At 34.4% G+C, this 21,068-nt stretch overlaps 1 protein-coding gene across 14 annotated transcripts; it reads left to right on the top strand.

The window, feature by feature from the left end:
* The first annotated feature begins 1,576 nt into the window (after window positions 1-1,576).
* LOC106753636 (ENHANCER OF AG-4 protein 2) lies at window positions 1,577-21,057 on the top strand. Of its 14 annotated transcripts, none has more exons than XR_002666799.1 (16): window positions 1,578-2,153; window positions 2,538-2,614; window positions 4,255-6,213; window positions 6,348-6,801; window positions 7,783-7,891; window positions 8,042-8,154; window positions 10,671-10,837; window positions 11,886-12,453; window positions 12,543-13,038; window positions 13,239-13,331; window positions 13,442-13,550; window positions 13,811-14,013; window positions 17,305-17,467; window positions 19,609-19,728; window positions 20,244-20,312; window positions 20,613-21,057. XR_002666799.1 is itself a non-coding variant. In XM_022777555.1 (12 exons), exons 1-11 carry the CDS (start codon window positions 2,043-2,045, stop codon window positions 13,510-13,512), a joined length of 4,218 nt encoding a protein of 1,405 aa, XP_022633276.1. In that variant the 5' UTR covers window positions 1,578-2,042; the 3' UTR covers window positions 13,513-13,550; window positions 13,811-14,017. The 14 variants fall into 14 exon arrangements, 1 of the variants encoding a protein (XP_022633276.1); XR_002666804.1 differs by lacking the exon at window positions 19,609-19,728 and adding an exon at window positions 19,206-19,350; XR_002666798.1 differs by having other exon boundaries at window positions 17,305-17,470.
* The last annotated feature ends 11 nt before the right edge of the window (window positions 21,058-21,068 follow it).

Genomic DNA, 21,068 nt, shown 5'->3' with positions numbered 1-21,068 from the left:
AGGATGTTTGTTCTTACAAATCTCTTTGATTTCAATATTCAAATATAGTTTTTACAAGAGATGAAACCTTTATTTCTAGGCTTTAGAATTCGTCCACTAGTCATAATATATATATATATATATATATATATATATATATATATATATATATATATAAATTTTATTTAAATTTTCATTATTATTAATGAGTACAAGCCAATATTTAAAAAAAAAAATAAAGTAAAATAAATTGGGCTTAAAAAGAAAAAAAATTAGGGTTTCAATAAGAATATGGTTAAATAATTGGGTTGTTATTAGTCTTGATGTTGAGTGGTATATTTTTGTTATATATTGTTTGAGTGGGATCCACGAGGGGTCAATATTGGATTCAATGGAATATGGATGAGACTATATAAGTTGATATAATGAAAAGGGGGTTGTAGATAGTATTTAATTTGATTATCGATTGTGTTTGGTTGATTTCATATGATTGTGATTGAGTCGACAAAAAGGTGGAAGCTCATAACAACTACTATAAATAAAGCTCTAAAACATGGCTTTCAAATACGCACATAACACATGCATCATTGCAGCTAATGTTTTTTCGTTTGGTCACCTATTAACTTTATCACCAGAGTACCTTCTACTAGTATCATCCGAGAAGTTTGGAGGCACAAGAGGCTCTTTAGACCTCGTTGGATTTGAAAGCGACCAATTAGAGACTAATTAGTTGACGTGAAGATTGTTTCAAGTCTGATTAATTGATGTGAATACTAGCTCAAACCATCCCAAAACATTTTTACCTTTGGCCGACCATTTGAAGCCAACCACCCTTGGTTGACCATCTTTTGACTGGCCACTTTGAGCCAACCATCCTTTTGGCTGAACTTTGGATAAATCATTTGTGATCGATCATCCTTGACCGACCACCTTAACTCAATCAGTTACAAAATGAAAGTCAGATTAAGACACGAATGATAATCACAAATCAATTTATTATTATTAATTAAGGTATGATTGAATCATGATTAGGCAAAAAAAGATAAAATCCCACATTAACTACAATAAAACATTAACTACAATAAATAAAACTTCAAGGTACTATTTTCAAATGCATGCACAACATATGCATCATCATAGCTAATGCTTTTCCGCTTAGTCACCTACTGAGTTTAACATCGGAATACTTTTTACAAATATCATTCAAATAGTTTGGAGACATGGAATACTCCTTAAACCGAGCAACAATTGGATTTGGAGCAACCCGTTAAAAACCAACTACTTGGAGTTCAGCCAATTGACATGAAAGACTTGCCCACTCGAAACGTACGTTTGCATTTGGCATTCGTAAGAGAAGTTTTATCATCCTTATTAATTAGTGGTGTGTGACTACTTTGAGCTAAATCAATAAACCATACTTTTCTTTTTATATTAAAAAGAGAATACATATTTTGTGATATTAATCATTCCTAAAAAAATTAGTTATTTTTAAAATATTTGTTGAAACCCTAATATAGGGATGGACAATAGTAGGTAAGACCAGACAAATTAACAATGCTATACATTATTTTTGCAATTGATGTGATGAAGAGAAGCAAATTAAATAATAAGTAGTTGCATTCATGGGTTGAGTTGAGATTCATACATATCATGCAATGCTATGCAAGTGCAACACAAAGGGTAAAAATTGAAAAACAACGTTCGGATTGAAAAAATAGAGAGAGAAAGAGAAAGCGGCACAAAAACAAAAGAGAAGAAGGATCATAAAAACCTGCCCATTTGCTTCCAAATACTATACTCCTTCCTTCCAAAGCAACAACACTCTTTGGAACCAATTCGCCGTTCTTTCTCTCTTTCTCTTTCTCTCTCTCTCTTTGCATCTCTTCAACAAGTCTCAGATTCTCCACCTATTATCTCTCTGCCATTGTCAATGCTGGCGGCCTCTCCGTGTGCGCCGCTGCTATAGCCGGAGATTCTGCGCCGGAGATTCTCGCTGCGGTTCCATCGGATTTTCCTAGGGTTTTCTGATCGTTCGTCTCGCGCTCCGTGGCATCAACGCCCTAATGCCTCCGCCGCGCCGACGCGGAGCGAACAAGGCGAAGGCCAATGGTCACTTGAGATTGGGCGATCTCGTGCTTGCTAAGGTTAAGGGATTCCCGTATTGGCCTGCCATGGTGCGCTTTCGTTTATCGAACTTTTTTTTTTTGGATTGTCTTTTTCGAATTTTGTCTATAGTTTTCAAATCTCCTTTATTCGATTCCGCACGGATGGGTGTAGTTTCAAGAAATTTTTCGTGTGTGGGTTTTTTTCATTCTTGGTAGGGATTTTCTTTTCGTTGAGTGGGTGCACGTACTTTTCATTTTCTTGGTACTTCGATTTATCTCTGATTTTTGTTTTCTCGTTATATAATTTGTAGGAGCGTTATAAGTATGCTTCATCTCTCTGTTTTTGGTGTTTTTTCTGTATTGTTAAATTGTTTACTAACTTGCCGTTGAGGTTGAATTTTCGCTTATCAGTAAATGCTGAGGTTACTGATTTTGTTTATTCTGTATCTTTAGATAAGCAGGCCTGAAGATTGGGAGAAACCCCCCGATCCAAAGAAGTATTTTGTTCAATTTTTTGGGACCAAAGAAATGTGAGTCTCTTATTTTAATTCAAGCATTTATAGTTTACCACGTGGTTTTAAATTGTAGTTGCGGCCCATTGTGGTCAATGTGGTTCTCAGTAATCCCTAATGTGGCTACCACTGTAGCCGAGGCATTACAGCCAAATCATGCAATGTAGTCCACAGTTTTAGCAATTTTAAACATTACATTAATAACATGTGAACAGATAGGTTGTGAAGTTATTTAGTGGATGTTTTTAAACCCTTCTGTAGCTGATAATGGTTAGGTTGTCAAATAATTGAATGAACGTTGACATATTCTGTAATAATCAATATAAAGGCCAGGCTGATGCCATGAAGCTCCCCACCCACTGGGGGGCAGGTTCACTAAGTTGGTCTATATTAGCAGGCAACCTTACCTGATTCCATGATCTGAACTTGCAGCCTCTGGGTCACATAGATCTAATTCCAAATGTTGCACCCAGGCTCTCCGTGATGATGAAAAACAGAAAAATGGTTATCATATGAGCACAGGAGTAATAATAAATGTTAGTGGACACTGATATTGTTTAGAGCTGGAAAAGTAATACAAAGGACTACTGGAGTTTGGAATTAACATCCTCACACGTGTTGGCTCACAGTTTGTCAAGTGGCTATCTATTCTAATCACTTTTGGTTATGATTATTACTAGATGAAGCCCAAATACACAATTATGCCACACTAGAATACTAGAAGGCCCTAGATTTTCTACGTCCTAGATATGTTAACACAAGTTCATTAGAAAACTATATATTTTCCATATATGGACAATGCTTGTGAAAAGACATTGATCATTTCTTATTAATGCATAACCATATCAGTAGATGATAATTACACAATCTACAAAAGGATGGTTGTGATCATTAAAAAACACTTTAGCCCATACCCCTACCCATATCAAAATATATTATTTGTTCAATAAACATGTCTCCAAAGAGTTGTTCCCAAGTAGTAGCATCTTGTAAGAGAGGAGGAAAGAAACCGATGGATACTATTAGTAGTTAGGTGTGTGCTAATTAGTTTAGTTGGGCAGGGTGAGACGGTAGAAGAAACAAGGCATACAACATATATATAATAGAATCAAGAGATTCAATCTCAATAATTTTCCGAGTTTGGGTTTGTGCCTAATTCAACCCCAAAATGTAGTTCATGAGACGATGGTTGCTCCTCACTTACATGCACTAGTTTGGTAAAATCTCTACTCAATGTGAGATCTTCAACACAACTCAACTTTATCTTTAAATTTTGATGCTTTAGAATTTTTTTGATGTGCTACTATGTGCATGTGTGTGCAGCACTAGCTTTTATTTTATATTTTAAATTATATTGCTGTTTTAATTTAAGAGCTCTTATTTTTCCCCCTTCTATTTCCTCTGAGTTATTTTCCGTCAACAGCAAATGTGACTCATTTGAAAAATATGGCAACCCTCCCTTGCTTAAGTCTTAAGCACACAAATAGTACATTAGTTGTGTTATCCAAGGTCATGTAATTTGTTGACTCTTTTCCCAAATACCTGAGTAATTTGTTTTTATGATATCTATTATGCTACTTATTTTGCATCACTGTTTATTGTTAATTAGACTGATCATCTTGCTTTTATCTTCTTACATTGTGCCTTTTCTTTCGTAGAGCTTTTGTTGCCCCTGCGGATATTCAAGCATTCACCAATGAGACTAAAACTAAGTTGTCTGCTCGGTGTCAAGGAAAGACAAAGTACTTCACCAAAGCCGTGAAGGAAATTTGTGCAGCATTTGAGGAGTTAGAGAAACAGAAAGTTAGTGGTTTGAAAGAGGACACTGATGATTCACTTATTGGTTCGGGAACTCCTGTTGTAGGGGTAGTGGCTCACCCAAAGGATGCCACAGATGCTGTGGTACTAAATATAGAAAAAACTGACACATATGTGGGAGATGTTGGCTCAAATTTGGAGCAATGTACACAGAAATGTGAAGAAAGTGGTAGCCAAGATGCAAAACCTTCTCTATCTGGTCATCCAATTGACAGTGCGTCTCCAGTGTTGTCTCCTGTGATTGAAAGCAAACCATCAATTGGTGAAGAACTAAATAACTACAGTAGCAAATCTGGCCTGGATGAACAATCATGTCATAAAGTTGAAGACTCTAATATTGAGGATGTGTGCAATGTTAATGACTTAAAGCAATCTGATTATGTACGGAGTGTTTCTACAAGTGGGAACAACTCAGGAAAGATTGTTAGTGGCTCAAGGAGAAGCAAGATTGCAGATGATAGAAAAAGAAGTGGTGAAATTAGTAGATCAGTTTTGAAGGATGAAAGTTGTGCAGGTTATGCTGGTTTTTCAAGGTCTGGGGAGAAATCGAAAGATAAAAAAAAGGGGAAAGATTCATTTTCTGTTAGGTCAGATTCTTTAGATGCTCCAAAATCAGACTCTGATATTAACAGTGGAAGTAAAAATAAGAACTTGCTGAAAGTTAAAACAAGTCTTAAGGTTAAAAAAGAGTTACAAGAGAGCTTTGAATGTTCTGGGGCTGAGAGAAGAAAACCTCTTAAGCATAAAAAAACCCAAGTTCATGGAAAACGTATTTTGGGAACAAATGAAACCTCACATGCTACCAAGAAGTTGAAGTTTATGGATAACAAAGACAACAAGACTTCAAAATCTCTCTCGGAAGATGGGAATAGTGTTTTTCCTAGCTCTCCTGACAAAAAATTCAAACAAATAGAGTCGAAAAGGTCTACATCACGTTTGAAATCAGAAAAAGGTTTGTCTTCGAGGGGTCAAATCAGCATTGTAGGTTCTGATGATTCTGTTGGTGAATTGCTGCCTGAGACAAAACATCGTACCCAAGTCCTGCAAGTTATGCCTGATTCTGCTAGCATTGCAACTGGTGGACATACAGAGATAAGTTCTCTTGGATCGCAAGGTGACACAAATAATGTTGCAATTAAGCAAGTAAAGAAGAGACGAAGAGCTGTGTGCGTTTCTGATGATGATGATGATGAACCCAAGACTCCTGTTCATGGAGGAGCTGCTAAAGATATTAAATCAACTTCTTTTGTTTCAGAGATTATGAAGAGCAGTGATACACTGCTAGAGAACACTGATGTTGCTCAGCTGGCTACCAAAAACCCTATTGCACTTGAAGATATCCATTTCAAAGAATCCACTTCTGAATTACATAATGACAATTTGTCAACTGGGCATCCTCAAAAAGAGACTGATGGAGTTATTCCTGTTCAATTACCTCATAGTCCTGGGAGATCAGGTTCAAAGCAGGTGCCTCCCAAGGTGGTGGATAAATTGAGGTCCGTCTCTCCTGTAAATTCACCTCGTTCTCTTCACACAACAAAGTCAAATGCTGAGCAAAATAAATCTTCCAAACGTATGCTTCAAGTTTCCAGTAATTCTACTCAAAAGAAGGTTGATAACGTGTCTTCAAAGAATTTAAATAGCGTCAGCTCTTCACCAAGTCAGGTCACTACTCATAAAAGGAAGCCTGCACCTTCAGCTGAAACTTCTAAAACTACTACAAAGACATTATCACAAGCAGTTGAAGTTCCAGTTACAACAGAAAATTTAAAGGAATTTGAAGCTTTTCATGTTGATAGGTACAAGTTTTTTTTATTTTCTTTTGTTTCTATATTTTATGCTTTTTATTTTATTTTTTTGTTTCCACTTCTTTATTTATATTATTACAGAATTGTGGTGGGCATGGAAGAATTAATGTATGTTTTGTTTCTAGGACTCCAGAAACTCCTAAGACTATGAAGAATCTTATTGCAGCTGCACAGGCAAAACGGAGACAAGTAGCTCAAGCTCAATTTCAGCCTCTTTCCACTTACTATACTCAAGGGGGAACACCAAGCCCCTCTACAATTCAACCATTTTTGTCTGCCTCAAGTAATATTGACCAGGCTGATTGGCAGGGAGTTCTTGAGCACCCAACATTGGCTTCTCCATCAACTAATGGGTATCAATCCATTTCTCAAAATGAAATTGATGCTGTCGAAAATGAGGAGAAAAGAGTTAGTCCTGTGCAAAAGGATGTAAAGGGTTCTCTAAGTGGTGGTACTGATGCCGCTATTGCTCGTGACGCCTTTGAAGGAATGATAGAGACTTTGTCTAGGACCAAGGAAAGTATTGGGCGTGCAACACGTTTAGCTATTGATTGTGCTAAGTATGGCATTGCCAATGAGGTATGCTTTTTTATATCCTTTCTATTTCTAAAACAATTAATCAGATAACAACTAAAAACTTTATTCCTTATCATCCACATTAAGTATGAGTATAAGATTGCTTTTAGTATGCAAAGATAGTGTCTCAACATTAGTTATTGCAAGCTCTGTTGGAGTGCTTTTCTCCCAGTTGGGATACCATAAGTCAGTATTGTTGGGTGAAGGGTAAGCTCAGCTAATGTAGAAAGCTAACTCTCAAGTTTTTGAAACATGAAGTGTTTTTTGAGCATTGCATTATTATTAATATGATGATGATGATGATGATGATGATAATGTGAGTGCGTGTGTGTATTTAAAATTAAACTATTAGGTTTCTTGTGTGCTTCTGTGTTCAATTTGTACTTGTAGAATATGGCAATGCAGATTTTTGTACATTATAAGAATTGTGATGTGAATATATTTCTTTTAACAATGTTAGGCTTGTACACCTACTTTTTTCCTTTAATGGCAAATACAATATGCATATTGGATACAATATGTATCTTAAATGATGATATGATACAATATTCTAAATATATACAAGATACATAACATGTAAGATACATATCTTAGTATGTAAGAAAAATCATAAAACATAATAGATATATGATTGAAATTCTACAAATCTTAAGAACAATAATATCACAAAAAATGTAAATCATTCTCATAGTAAGTTATTTCCTATTATTTTAAAATAAAATACCACTATCAATCTCATTCTTTCGGGAAACCATCCATAATGAGAACAATTTTCATTATTTGTTTATCTATTCAATGGACAATGCTTTCATGTTTCTATATTATACATGTTCATACTTTGTTGTATGTATTGGTGAAGTATCCAAAAGTATCAATGTCAAATACATATCAAAATAGACATGTGAAGCAAATTGAAGTGCCAATTTTTGCATCAATTTGATTGTTATTTTACTTGTAGTGGACTTACCTTGGAGTTATGTTCAGGTTGTTGAACTTCTTATTCGAAAGCTGGAAAGTGAAACTAGTTTTCATCGTAAAGTGGATTTGTTTTTTCTTGTTGATTCCATCACCCAGTGCTCTCATAATCAAAAAGGTGTGAGTATGTATTTCATAGTAGACTGTTTAGTTGCATTTATTATGGCTGTGTTTGCATCTCTCTTTTCTCCGTTACCTACAAATTTGCAAGTCTCAGGTAGTGTCTTTAATGATAACTTTGAATTGTAATCATAGATATACTTTTCAGGCATTGCAGGAGCCTCATACATTCCTACAGTTCAAGGAGGGTTGCCACGCCTTCTTAGTGCAGCTGCTCCCCCTGGGGCCAGTGCTTCTGAAAATCGTCGTCAATGTCTCAAGGTAAGCATTTCATCTGCAAACAAATTTTATTTGAGAGGGAAAAAAAGCCATTATGAAAAGGAATATAATTATACTTCAAAACAAAACAATAAAATCAATAATGTGAATTGCCTTGAAACAGCTACAAATGCTCAAGGTAAGCCATAAGTACTATTTTGATCTGTCTTGCCAGACTATTTTTTTATCACTTATAAACTACTTATAATTTTTATAAATAAGAGTTTTACATTTAATGTTGAAGTTGTTTGGTATTTTTATAATTTTTAAGCTTGGAAGTTACTCTTTAGAAAAAAATTTCGTGTAGCGTGACTGTAGCCTGAAAATTTGGAATAAAGAGGGAGTGAGAGGGCAAAAGTTTCTAAAATTTTCTATTTCTTTTAAAAGCTTATTTATCTTTATGATTTTCATAAAAAAAAAAATACTGTTTTGGACATCCTTTTTATTTGCCTAGCTTCTCCTTCTAAGTAAACGAGAAGCCTAAAATGAGTGGGCCAAACACTACCTACTATGTTACGTATCCGAGTAGGAGACGTAACCAGAACAACTTTTCACACATTCAAAGTAAGCAAAAGAATAATGAAAGAATGGAATTGAACGAAAGAATTTCTTTTATTGATGGTAATATCTGAGTAAACAAAAGCAAACAATAATTGGGAACATAATCTCCTTCAATTACTTGGGAGCATAACCTCTCTCACAGGACGTAGTTGTCTGTCAACAAACTTACTAATCCAAATCATAACCCTAACAATAGACTCTAGCTCTATTTATACTAAAATATTTCCCCCCATCTTATACTAAATATTTCCCTAGAATATATCTATATTTAATATAAATATTCCCCGTATATTTCCTTAACATATATCTTTAATTATAAATATCTTATATTGAATATTTCCCTAGAATATATCTATATTTAATATAAATATTCCCCGTATATTTCCTTAACATATATCTTTAATTATAAATATCTTATATTGAATATTTCCCTAGAATATATATTTATTTATTATAGTTATCTTATACTGAATATTCTCTTTGAGTATAGCTCCCTTTACCGTAATTAGTTCTCATCTATCATAACCGTTGCGACACTTAGGATGATAATTCTCCAACCATTTGGTAAAATGTGTCTTAAATTACAAAAGTAATGACTAAGAAATACAAAAGTAAGAATATAAAGACAAGTTTTTGTGAGCAACAAGATGTCTAGTCATGCATGTGATTCTTCCAAAATATCTTCACTTCTTTTCTTCTGTATTAATGCACTCATCAACTAGAAAGATGTAGCTTAGGTAAAGCTTATGAAGCTTTGACAATTCTCTCCTTATAAGCTAGTTTTAGAGTTAAGTTTTAAGCCCAATTTCTTTGAGAAACTCATTTAATATGACAACTCCTTACAAATGTGAGACATCCTTAGTTGATAAAGGGCACATAAAGATGAAGAAATTTGCATAGTTAGAGAATCAATGAACCCCTACAAAAATAGGATCCTTGACCTTGGCTTTAGGAAGGCCATTATCTAGATGCATAGAGCTCTTTTAAGTCACCATATCTTTAGAAGTCTTAAGAAGTAGACTTTCAATCTAATTGAACCCTACAAAACTAATTTCTAAGTTTATCTTTGCATCTACTTATATATTGTAAATTTGTCTTATCACTAGTTGACATGGGATCTCCAACCCACACTCTTCACGAGGCATATTAATCTCATGCATGAGACTAGATATTTATGGATAGTCTAATAGCGGTGACACGATAAACTCCATAAACAATAAATCTTGCTATGATAGAATTTTAAATGACTATGATATTATCATGAGAAGTGAATTTAAGCTTAACTCAATTCTACAAAACCGACTTATAAAGTGAACTTTGTATACATTTATATACTATAAATTGCTTTATTACTAATTAATGTGGGATCTCCAACAAGAAGAAGTGACTTTGGATCATCACCATAATTTCCTAATAACTGGGAAGGTACCACAGTTTTTGGCACTCAGGGAAAGCAATGAAGGAGGGAAAGGACATTATTATTGTACTCACTTGTGCCCACAAAAAACTGTTAGCAATTGATACTCTGGACTAATTTTAGTATCAGAGAGAATAAAAGAATGTTCTCATACCTACACCTCAATTGTTCTCAAAAGAGAAATGTGTCATTCACATACTGGGGTTAGACACCATAATTTGCTGTGAACCAACTCTGATCCCCTTGACAATCCTCTGTCAACAGTTATTAGGAACATCTGTTTCAAATTATCACCGAAGTAAGCTACAGTGTAAATTGCCTCTCTCAATCTGATTCCTTATTATCTGTAGAATGAGAGAGGATATTTTGTAGGATTATCTATTACTTGATTACAACTTTTTTTATTAGGATTATCTATGCCTTATTGTCATGGGTGGTTTTCTATAGGAATGTTTTTGTGCCAGTTTTTGGTAAGTGGGTACACTGTGTGCATGAGGGATATTAATTTGTTTGTTTTTGCATTTATGTATGTGGAATGCAGGTTTTAAAGCTGTGGCTTGAGAGGAAAATTTTTCCTGAATCAGTTCTTCGTCATTACATGGATGATATGACAGTTAGTTGTTCCTTTAGGCGTCCTTCTCGTGCCGAACGTTCTCTGGATGACCCAATTAGAGAATTGGAGGGCATGTTTGTTGATGAGTATGGAAGGTGTGGATGTTTATATTTCATTGATCTTAATAGCTTGGAAGTTCATGTTTCGTATCCAATCTCATTATTATGTAGTGTTTTGTTTGTAAGAGTCACTTGTTATTTCTAGACTATTGATCTATCTTAAAGCAACAAGCTATTCTATATGTTAGATCCTTAAAGCAAGAAACCAGATGCAGCACAAAATGGAATATATCCATTTGGACTTATTGTATATCAATGAGCTTTACATTGTCATAAAAAGAAAGAAGTGGGTTGAAACTAGTGTGATTAGTCTGTAAATTTAACTTGGTTTCAAATTGCATTTTTGTCAAAATTGTTTTGAATAAACAATCTTGCAGGATTTTCTCTTCTGACCTACTTTGACTGAAAACTAACTGTAGATTGTTGAATTACATGTTGATTGTCCAAATGGAGCTGAAAGATTCTGGTCTAGTGGCAGTGGACTGCACATCTAGACCCCCCTGATAGAGGAATGATTTAGGGGTTGGAAGTAGAACACAAGAAAGAGAGAGAAGAATAACAAATCCTAGAAACTGTGAACCGCACTTCATTATCATTTCACAGTCTAAAATGTACAGCCACCCTGCTTTAATTAGTGCAGCTATCTCACAGATTACCTGTTAAAGGGTGGAAGGTGTATGTGCGAAGGAAGAAGAGAGAGAGTAGGGAGTAGAAATTCCTAACTGCCTCAGCAGTTAGGAAAAGGCGGGGTTTATGGGTATAAAAGGGAACATTCTTATTTATATCATTACCATTACAAAATCCTGACTAATAATAGCCGCCCAACTAACCAGTCAACATTCTTATTTATATCTGTGCACCATACAACTCTAATTACCATTATAGAAAACAGGAAATTGTAATGGAACATATTTCATTTTTGTTTCTATTTGTAGTTTCCTATTTTATATCACTTGATTTGCAATTAATAATATCAGGAATTTCTTTCTTCTTTTTATGAAATACAACTGTCATTAGTTGTTTTTTATTCTATTGGTAAAGCTTTCTAATTCTAATTCTTCTTTTATATCTGGATGTGTACCAGTAATACATTTAAGCTGCCTGGCTTTTTATCTTCTTGTGTGTTTGAAGAAGATGAAGACAATGATTTTCCAAGTAATGCATCTCCAGCAGATGCCATGCGCATTATTGGGGATTCTGAAACTTCCACCGTTACCCCAAGTGACAAGCGCCATTGTGTCTTGGAGGATGTGGATGGTGAGCTGGAAATGGAAGATGTTTCAGGTCACCTTAAGGAGGAAAGACCTTTATTACTGAACAGTCCTTCTGAAAAGGATTGTCAACTTCAGAGCTCAGAAAGGATTTTAGTTCCAGCTTCAAACATTTCTGCTGAGATACCTGATGATATTCTTGAGGGCTCTCCTCCTTTGCCATTAGATTCACCCCCTTCTCCTCCACCTTTGCCTTCCTCACCTCCACCCCCTCCTTTGCCACCCCCAAGCCCTCCACCTTCACTGGTTCCTCAATCATCTGAGCCTGTTCAGCCACCACTTTTCACCCAGACAATAGTGCCACCTCAATTATCGCATCAGTCATCACCATTGTCAGGGTTTCAGCAGAGTGTACCTCATGATTTTAGTGGCTCAACCAATGTAAGATGTTTTGGCTTTCAAATATCACTGGTTTGTTTTGGATTTGTTTGCTTTGATGGTTTTGACAAACGGAGTCATCCTCCCTACAGGGCAACCAAATAGGTCAAGTGGCTGGAAATTCTTTCCCTGGAAGTCACAATAGCTCAGTTGTCAAGAATGAAATATTACAACAGCCATCTGCTTGCTTTCCTGCAATGGCAGGCTGCAACTCTCAAGAACCTTCTGGTTTTAACCCTCCGAGGCAGTTAGAATATGGACAAAATGATATGTATCTAAATTCTCAAGCCCCTCAACCCAATATTCAATTTCAGCCAGCTAACCCACCATTTGCTCCAAGACATGTGCATCCTGCCCTACCCGAAAATTCATCCAATCAATACTCATATCCAAAGCCTACAATTCCCCAGCACCTTCCACATTCTTTCCTCCCCCCCTTCTCATTGCCATCAGTTCCAGATGGCCAGAGACAATTTGGTGCTAATGAGCAATGGAGGAGGCCATCAAGTGAATTTATAACAAACAATCAGCAGGGTCAATGGATAGGGAGAAATTCTTCATGTCCTGCTCCTCCCTTTGGGCAGGAAGGTATATTCAGCTTACTGAATCCAACTGATTATCAAAGTTATTGATGTTTTTTGCTGTTTAGTTAGTTTGTATTTCTTATTCTTGAATGTTTGTTATTAGCTTTAGCTTTTCATAAAGACTTGCATCCATCTAATTTTAGTATTTCTGTGCTGAGATACAACTGAATGTCATAAATACTATTTTAATGATGATAATGATAGGTTTTTTTCGGCCACCACTGGAAAGACCACCAATAAACAACGTAGGTTTTCAGCATGCAAATCCTGGCAACATACCTACTCATCCCATGACAGGTAATTTTTGTTATTTTGCATTTCCTCACTGTTTTCGTGGTTTCCCCTTTTGAGCTTCCAATTGTTAATAAACTACAATTATGCATCAAGATCATTAATTCCTTCTTCAGGACATGGTGTTCCTCAGATGTTGTCCTGTAGACCAGATATACCTGCACTTAATTTTTGGAGGCCTACCTGATGCTGATAGAAATATTGAAAAATTCATCTGTACAATTGGTGGGTAAGGATTGGTCATTGGATTCATATTTGTAGCTTGTTTGAAATGTTTACCTAATTGTTTACGTTATGAGGGAAATTATTTTGAATTAATGATCATTATACCTGTCTATACTCGGTTTCTTTCATAATAAGAAATTAGTCATTATATATGTACTGTTCTTTTTCTATGTTTTTGGTCAATTTTTATTCTGAAGAAAAATATTATTTCTTAGTTCTCAGTTGCAATACTTAATGATGATTGTCATGCTACCTTTCAGTGTTGATGCTTGTGGATCAACTATCGAGGTTACACATTGTGGTTTGAAGTTAGATTCACTTGTGTAGAACACACGGACCACTACCCGAGGAAAGTTTTGAAAACTTGTGGAGGCTTTTGGCAGGACTGTGTATATTATAATTTTTCCTGACAATGTATCCCAAGAACATATGCTTCCAAGTTTAGGTCCTTGTTTCTGACTTGGTTAGTTTGTCTGTTCTCATCCTTTGTAATTATTACATAAGATTGCTCTCTTTATATCGATGAGTTTCATGCACCCAATTTAAACTACAATAGTGGAATGTTAATTCTAGCCATTGTTTTCTCTTCTCAAATTTTATTCTCTTGATTCTTTTAAGTGTTTTGCAATTTTGAAATGTTTAGTGTGTTTCATCTGCTTCAATGTCTGACCTGTCGGTATGTATCAATTGAGTTATGAACCATTTCAATAATACCAATCTTTTAATGGATTGAAAAGAAAAAGTGCACCAACTGATGGCAGGTGTTATTACTTTGTTTTACTGAAATATTATTACTGAATATTTGCTCCATTTAAAAATTGAGTCAATTCATATTTATTCATGCATACTACCTTTTTCTCCTGCTGTGCTCCCTGCAATTGCCTTCTTAGAGGACAAATTCACATCTGAACTTAAATGATATTCAAAATTTGATTTAGAATATTGCCCACGATGCCTATACTGGGAAACAATAATATTGGTTGAATGTGTGTGCTATATTCCACAAAAGTTGTTTAAAGGAAAATTTAGCCAGGGTATGGGGTAGTTGTGATAGTTTCTGGTTCTGGTAGAGCCCATTGGTTGTGATTCAAGTAGGAGATCACCTAAGCGAGTGAAGGCCTAAAGTTTGATTTTTTTATTTTGACTTGGAATTATAGATCTGTTTCCCAACAAGGTAGGAGAATATTGGAATTGGGACCCACACACATATATATGTGTGTGTCTATGTTTATGCATTGGTAATGCACAATTTTAGTCAAAGGACTAAATTATTTGTGAACCTTATTTGAGAAACCTTGTTAGATGGAGTAAGCATAAAAAGTGATTTCTCATTAAAAATATTTGGTTATGTGAAAAAAAGTCACCTATATAATTGACTAACTAGAAATAACTTAAGATTGAATAGACTTGACTAAGACCCCAAATACTAATGTACTAAAGAAAAAGGTGACATAATATGTAAGCATGAAAAATATGTTTGTTTAATTGACAAGACTACCTTAAAGAAAGATAATTGTAGATAGACAAGAAAATAGATATAACTTTCCAAACTATGGGGTGTCTAAGGGGCTAATGAATAAGATATAGAGGGGGGTTTTGCGACCCAGGCCATTACAACCAGTCTTAGCCATGATTCTTAGAAAGTGAATTTAGGCCTAATTCAATCTTATAAAGCTAACTTGTAAAATAAGGTTTACACCTACATATATACTATAATTTAGTCATAATTCTAGTTTATGTGAGATCTTCAATACATATTTTGATGTCGAGGACTGAGTATATTAGAGTAAATCTTTATGGGTGGTCCGATAGTAGCTTACACAATATGCCTAACAAGCCTCACTAGAATAGACTTTGATATCTTCTTGAAAAGTGAACCTTAAGTCTAACTCAACATTAAAGTCAACTTATAAAATGAGATTTGCATAGACTTATATATTACAATTTGGTCATATGTTTAGTCGATGTAGATCGCAACCAATTATCAAAAACAAAAGTTTAGGAATCATCAATGAGAGATGATATTTCATATTTGGTTCTTACAAGCAACAAGGTTATCCTGACTAAGTTCAAAGCATGACAACCCAAATTTTGATCTCGAATGGAAGAGTACTTTGGAAGTAAGCCATACAACACTAGCAACATGAAAATGGTTTGATGTTCAAGTTCCTTTGTAGGAGTGCTAGTATATTATTTTCAACGAAATATATATATATATATATATATATATATATATATATATATATATATATATATATATATATATATCCTTAAGTATGCAAATTGGGAAAATGTTGGACATTGTTTGATATCTGTAATTATGTTATTCAGGAAATCATTAGTTATAGAGGGTGATTATGTAATTATAGGATTTCAATTTTTCTATTTGCAATTTTAGTCATGTCTTTCACTACCTATCCTTCTTGGTAGAAACAATGAACTTTTCCTGTTGAAATTCTATATTAACTAGAGATAAAGCCAATTTAGAGTATATAAGTGGGTGGAAACCTCATCTTACAAGCCAGTTTTGTGAGGTTGAGTTAGGCTTAAAGAGCTAACTTAGAATCTATCCTAGCGATATTTGTTGTTTGTTGGACATATTGTTCCACCCATTATCAGGCCGCTATCGGACCACCCATTAATGTCTATCTTCACGTTTAAAATGTATATACTTCAGCTTGAGGGGGTGTGTTGAAAGTCCCACATTGACTAGCGATAATGCAAATCCCATTAAGGCATTAAGCATCATTGGTGCAAAGTACCTTGATTACTTCCAAACAATTTCACGGTCAGCACAAAATATATGCATACTCTATTCCAATTTATTAGAAGAAGTGAACCCGATTTCCAAGACACAACAGCTGTTAAACCAGATTTGGTCATATAAACATGCTCAAATCATAAAATAGTGAATCTCAGTTTTTAAAAAGGGTTCAACCTCACAAAACTGACTTATGAGGTGGTTGCATTCACTTATATACTATAGTTTGATCATCTTTATTCAATTTGGGATAGCTATTACACCTTTCTATGTAAGACATAACATCTATTATAACCAATATGGATAACAAAAAAGATATTTATACAATAGAAGTATCATACATTGATGATGCCTCCGAATCAAACAATACAAGCCAACTAAAAAAGAATATACAAGGGTTTAAACTAAACTATAAACTATGCAACTATAAAGGTTGAATCCAAAACTTCTTGGTAAACCCATCAAACTGTACTATCTATTTCTGAACCTGTTTATCTGGAATACATAATGTTAGATGAGATAAACTTAGTGATTGCTTAAGAAAACTAAAATAAACAACTTATATCATAATAAATTTCATAACCTGATTTTCCAAAAGTTTTAAAGGAATCATATCTCAATTCTAAATACATAACTAAAATGGAATTCATGAAATTGTAAGGTGTGCTTGTCTCTAAAAAAATTGTCTTCTTGATCTAATGTTGAACTCAAAAACTTAAATCCTGCTTCTTTTTTTCTCAAACTACTCATGAAACAAACCACACTTAAAACTTTCGCTTACTAGGAACTATGTTTCAAATTAAACAGAATGATAACTTTCAACAACTCTCAACATATTATGCTCAAAAGGTCTCTATACAAAAGAACTATATTTAAGAAAAATAGAGATTTTAGAAACAACTCGTAAGGAAGGTTTGAAGACAACATATATCTTTAGAAAATGATTTTAGGGTAAAAGTTTCGTAACCCATGATACTTTATTTGTACTACTAGGTCACAGTTCATACTTCAAAGAAGTGAAAAGATGGAAATAGGAGAACCACTACCTTAAAAGGAAAAATGATCATTAGTACTCGAAGAGAGAAGGAAGAGAAGACGTTATGGAGAAGCAAGGGAAGGAGATGGAATGAAGAATCTTGTGATCCCAGTGCCTTGGGTGGTAACGAAACCTTTTTCTTTCAGTTCTTAGCTTCTTTCTTTGCCAAACGAGTAGAAATCAACTTAGGGCTATTTATACCCAAGTCACAGATGTCAATCAGTTGAGTGGACTCCAAACTGTTTAGTGGATTCACTCTCGAGACCAAGGTTTGAAATTAGTGCATTTAATCGGCCACATTTGCTGAGTGCATTTCAAAGCATTGACTTCCAAAATCATCTGCAAAATTTTGTTGAGCGAAAACGATAGTGTTTTAAAGAGGCTAAGTTACACTGCAACCTAAACAACAATTTTGAATGTTACAACTCATTGAGCACTGGACATATCTCATGCGTGGAAATAGAGAGGCCAATGAGGGTGACACAATAGACCCACTAAACATCACTATGATAGATTTTGATATCATCTTACAACGTTAAATCTATCTCAACATCCCAAAATTGGTATAGTAAGATGGGATTTATATTCACTTATATAATCAATATTACATCTCCAACATTGTGATTTTCATTCCATTTGGAAACTAAATTCTGATGAAACTAGCCTAGATACAGGCATAGATTTGGTGATACACGTTTGATTGTTTTTTGCTCTCACGTGCTGTCTACCTTAATTTGGTGATACACGTTTGATATATGCACATCATTCTTTACATGTGTGTATCAGGTTTTTGTAGTTTGGGGATAATCTGTCCTTTTTTGACATTGGTTGGGATTTTGGAAGTTTGGGAACCTTCTGTTGGTATGGGAAGCTCTTGTTCGTTTTCATGAGTTGTTCGTTGTTTTTGGAAATTCATATTTGGATTAGTCTTTAGACACCGGGCTACCTGAAAGTTGTCCTTTACTGTTTGGGATTTTGTCAGTTGTTGTCATTCTTTTATTGACATTTTTGAAATTTACTGTTTTAAGTAACACTTTTTAATGATCACGATGTCCAATTATGACTCTTCTGCATTGTGCTTGCTTCTGCATGTGGATTCAATATGTAAAACACCAGCACATTATTACAGTCTTCAATCATATAGTAGTGTAAAATAAGATTATCCATTTCTTATTGGGAACCCATTTGAAGAAATTTACCATGTCACAACTTAGTATTATTTGGATTACATGCATAAGGACCCTTCATAGGGTAGTTCCAAGAGTTTGTAAGCCAAATCACTGATTTTGTGAAGATTGAGCCAGTATCAGAGGCAGTAGAGACACTGAGCATTAGCATGATAATAGTTCTTTTAGAATGAGATGTGAATTTAACCAGGATATTTTCTTGAATATAAAGTTAGAGATATTACTGTTTGGCGCAACTAGAATTCCTTCTTGATCTAGCTCATTCGGGAACTTAATATTTCTTCTGAATTCACAACTTTAATGACAAATGATATAGAATTAACACCAATAACATGTTGAAGAATTGTCAAACTGCAATCAACAGATTTTCCCATTATGTGCTGTATAAGACTAGTTTGGAAACAGTTTTTTAATTACTATTTTTTGTTAGGCAGCTACCATCAGTGATCATGACCGATCTCTCCCTTTACTAATGGATGAGACAGGGTTTTGTTATTGTCCTATAAGTGTTGGGCTGAGTTTCTTCGCATATAGAGGTTGCACAGCTTGCATTTTTTCAAGTTTGAGCTTCTTGAGCTAACTGCTTACTTTTTGTTTCTCTGCTTTGAACCGTAATCTTATCCTTTTGAAATTTCCTTTTCTGTAATAACTTTTTCCCTGCCTTTTTAAAGGTTTTGGAGTAGAGGAAAGCTGGTTAGGTTGTGGAGTTGATGTCTTTGCTGGATGTATGATTTGTGTTGAAAAAGTCACATTTGATGATTGCTAACATATATGAAACATGACCCTGTGATGTTTATGGATTTCATGTTGTTTGAGGTGGGGTTACTTGGTAATGTGTATAAAATATTAATTTCCTGGGTTAGGATGGTGTTTGGTTTGTTTTACATGTTCATATTTAGTTTCTATGTTGATACTTTTCTTTTGTGTCATGTTTTAAGGATGTTGTGAAGAAATAGAGAAAACAAGATTATATTTTTTGCCATTTTTTTAAAAAAAATCTTTTTTGTATTTTATGCATAAAGCATCATTTCACAATTAAAACAAAACAAATCTGATACATCACATATCCTTCAGATCTACGTGGTGTTGAAAGGGGAGAATCATATAAAAAAATTGTGGGAAGTTGTCATCAAAGAGCATTGCTGTTAAATTCCAACACGCCGATTTTCTATTGATTAGCTGATCTCAGAAATGGTATTTAATGCGCGTTTCATATTCTCTCTTCTTAAACTTGTGGATTGAAGGTATGAACACTGTAATGTTAATGATCATTTACATTAAGGGTTTGTTAGAACACTTACCGGATAAGAAAATAATAAGGGAAAATAAAATAACTTCTTTATAAGATAAAATTAGTTTATACATTAACTAATTTGCAAAAAATGGTCTTATGTTAGCCTTTTTGAAGCCTAGCTTTTAATTCCAGGATAAGTTAATTTTAGTTTATAGGATTTCTTTTTCAATTTTCTTTTCTTGGAGATGTTTAAGGAAGAATTTCTCCGAATAAGCTTTAAAATTATGACCATGAGTGCATGCTCACGTGTTTTTAATAATTGAAGCTCAAGTGACTTTGAAACGCTTATATGAAAAACTTAAATGCAATACAAATGTTTGTTTATAAACATTATTATGCTGAGAAATTTTACAAAGTGGACAAATTCTTTAGACATCTTAATTTATTGCACCTTATTTATTCATGGATTTTACAGTTATTGAGAAGAGCAGGTACTTGAAGTTTTGCTTTAGTACAAGAGCTCATTGCCATTGGTGAAAAACAGGTTGAACTTTTTCCTTTGTGTTTTTCTATCATAATATTTTAAATTCAGGCATAGCAGTATTGATTGTTTTGCAATGGATTGTTCCTTGAAATTGTGAATGGTTGTAGATAGGACAGTCATGCCGTGGCTTTGGATTGCGATACAATACAATCATGGATACTTTTTACCTTGATGTCATGTCATACTCTTCAGTAAAATATATAGTCTTATTTTTGGGTTCAAGCACGTTATAATGCTTGAGTTGTCTGTTAAGCTTTCTATATTGCTGAACAGGAATTTTTAGTAACTTGAATATTTCAGGTTTTTTCGTAAGCGGAGATGGAGATTTGTTTACCTTTCTCATGTTTACAATGTGGTTTCTGAACAACGAACAAGGTCAGACACTCAGATTCACATTGCATCCGAAACTGTAGATCTTCGAACTAGATAGTTGACATGGAGGAACAAAATTTCTTGTTATGTATTATACATACAATTTCGATGCGACGACAATTTTAAGGATAGATCTCGTGAAGGGCTCAAAAAATTTAGCACAATATTTTTTATTTGCACATTGCAATGTTTAGATAGTTGTACTGTGTAGCGTAGCACTGATGCGTGCACATCTTCACAGTTCTAGTTATTTTGTATACATACGGAAGAATCTTGAACAGAGATCTTTTTGTACTTCACTGTTGAAATAATTTCTGATGCCTGGCATTCTGCCTTCCCCATCAATGTGATATGCAAGGTCGATGTTGATTTATTTACAGTCTC

Source organism: Vigna radiata, unplaced genomic scaffold, assembly GCF_000741045.1.
Source record: "Vigna radiata var. radiata cultivar VC1973A unplaced genomic scaffold, Vradiata_ver6 scaffold_134, whole genome shotgun sequence".
Taxonomy (NCBI): Eukaryota; Viridiplantae; Streptophyta; class Magnoliopsida; order Fabales; family Fabaceae; genus Vigna; species Vigna radiata.
This window is presented reverse-complemented; position numbering and strand designations above follow the sequence as displayed.

Excerpts from the sequence above, each read along its gene's own strand:
- LOC106753636 (XM_022777555.1), top strand. The coding sequence starts at position 2,043 with ATGCCTCCGCCGCGCCGACGCGGAGCGAACAAGGCGAAGGCCAATGGT. Across the intron at positions 6,214-6,347 it reads GAAGCTTTTCATGTTGATAG|GACTCCAGAAACTCCTAAGA; the intron begins GTACAAGTTTTT and ends TTTTGTTTCTAG. Across the intron at positions 12,454-12,542 it reads ATTTTAGTGGCTCAACCAAT|GGCAACCAAATAGGTCAAGT; the intron begins GTAAGATGTTTT and ends TCCTCCCTACAG.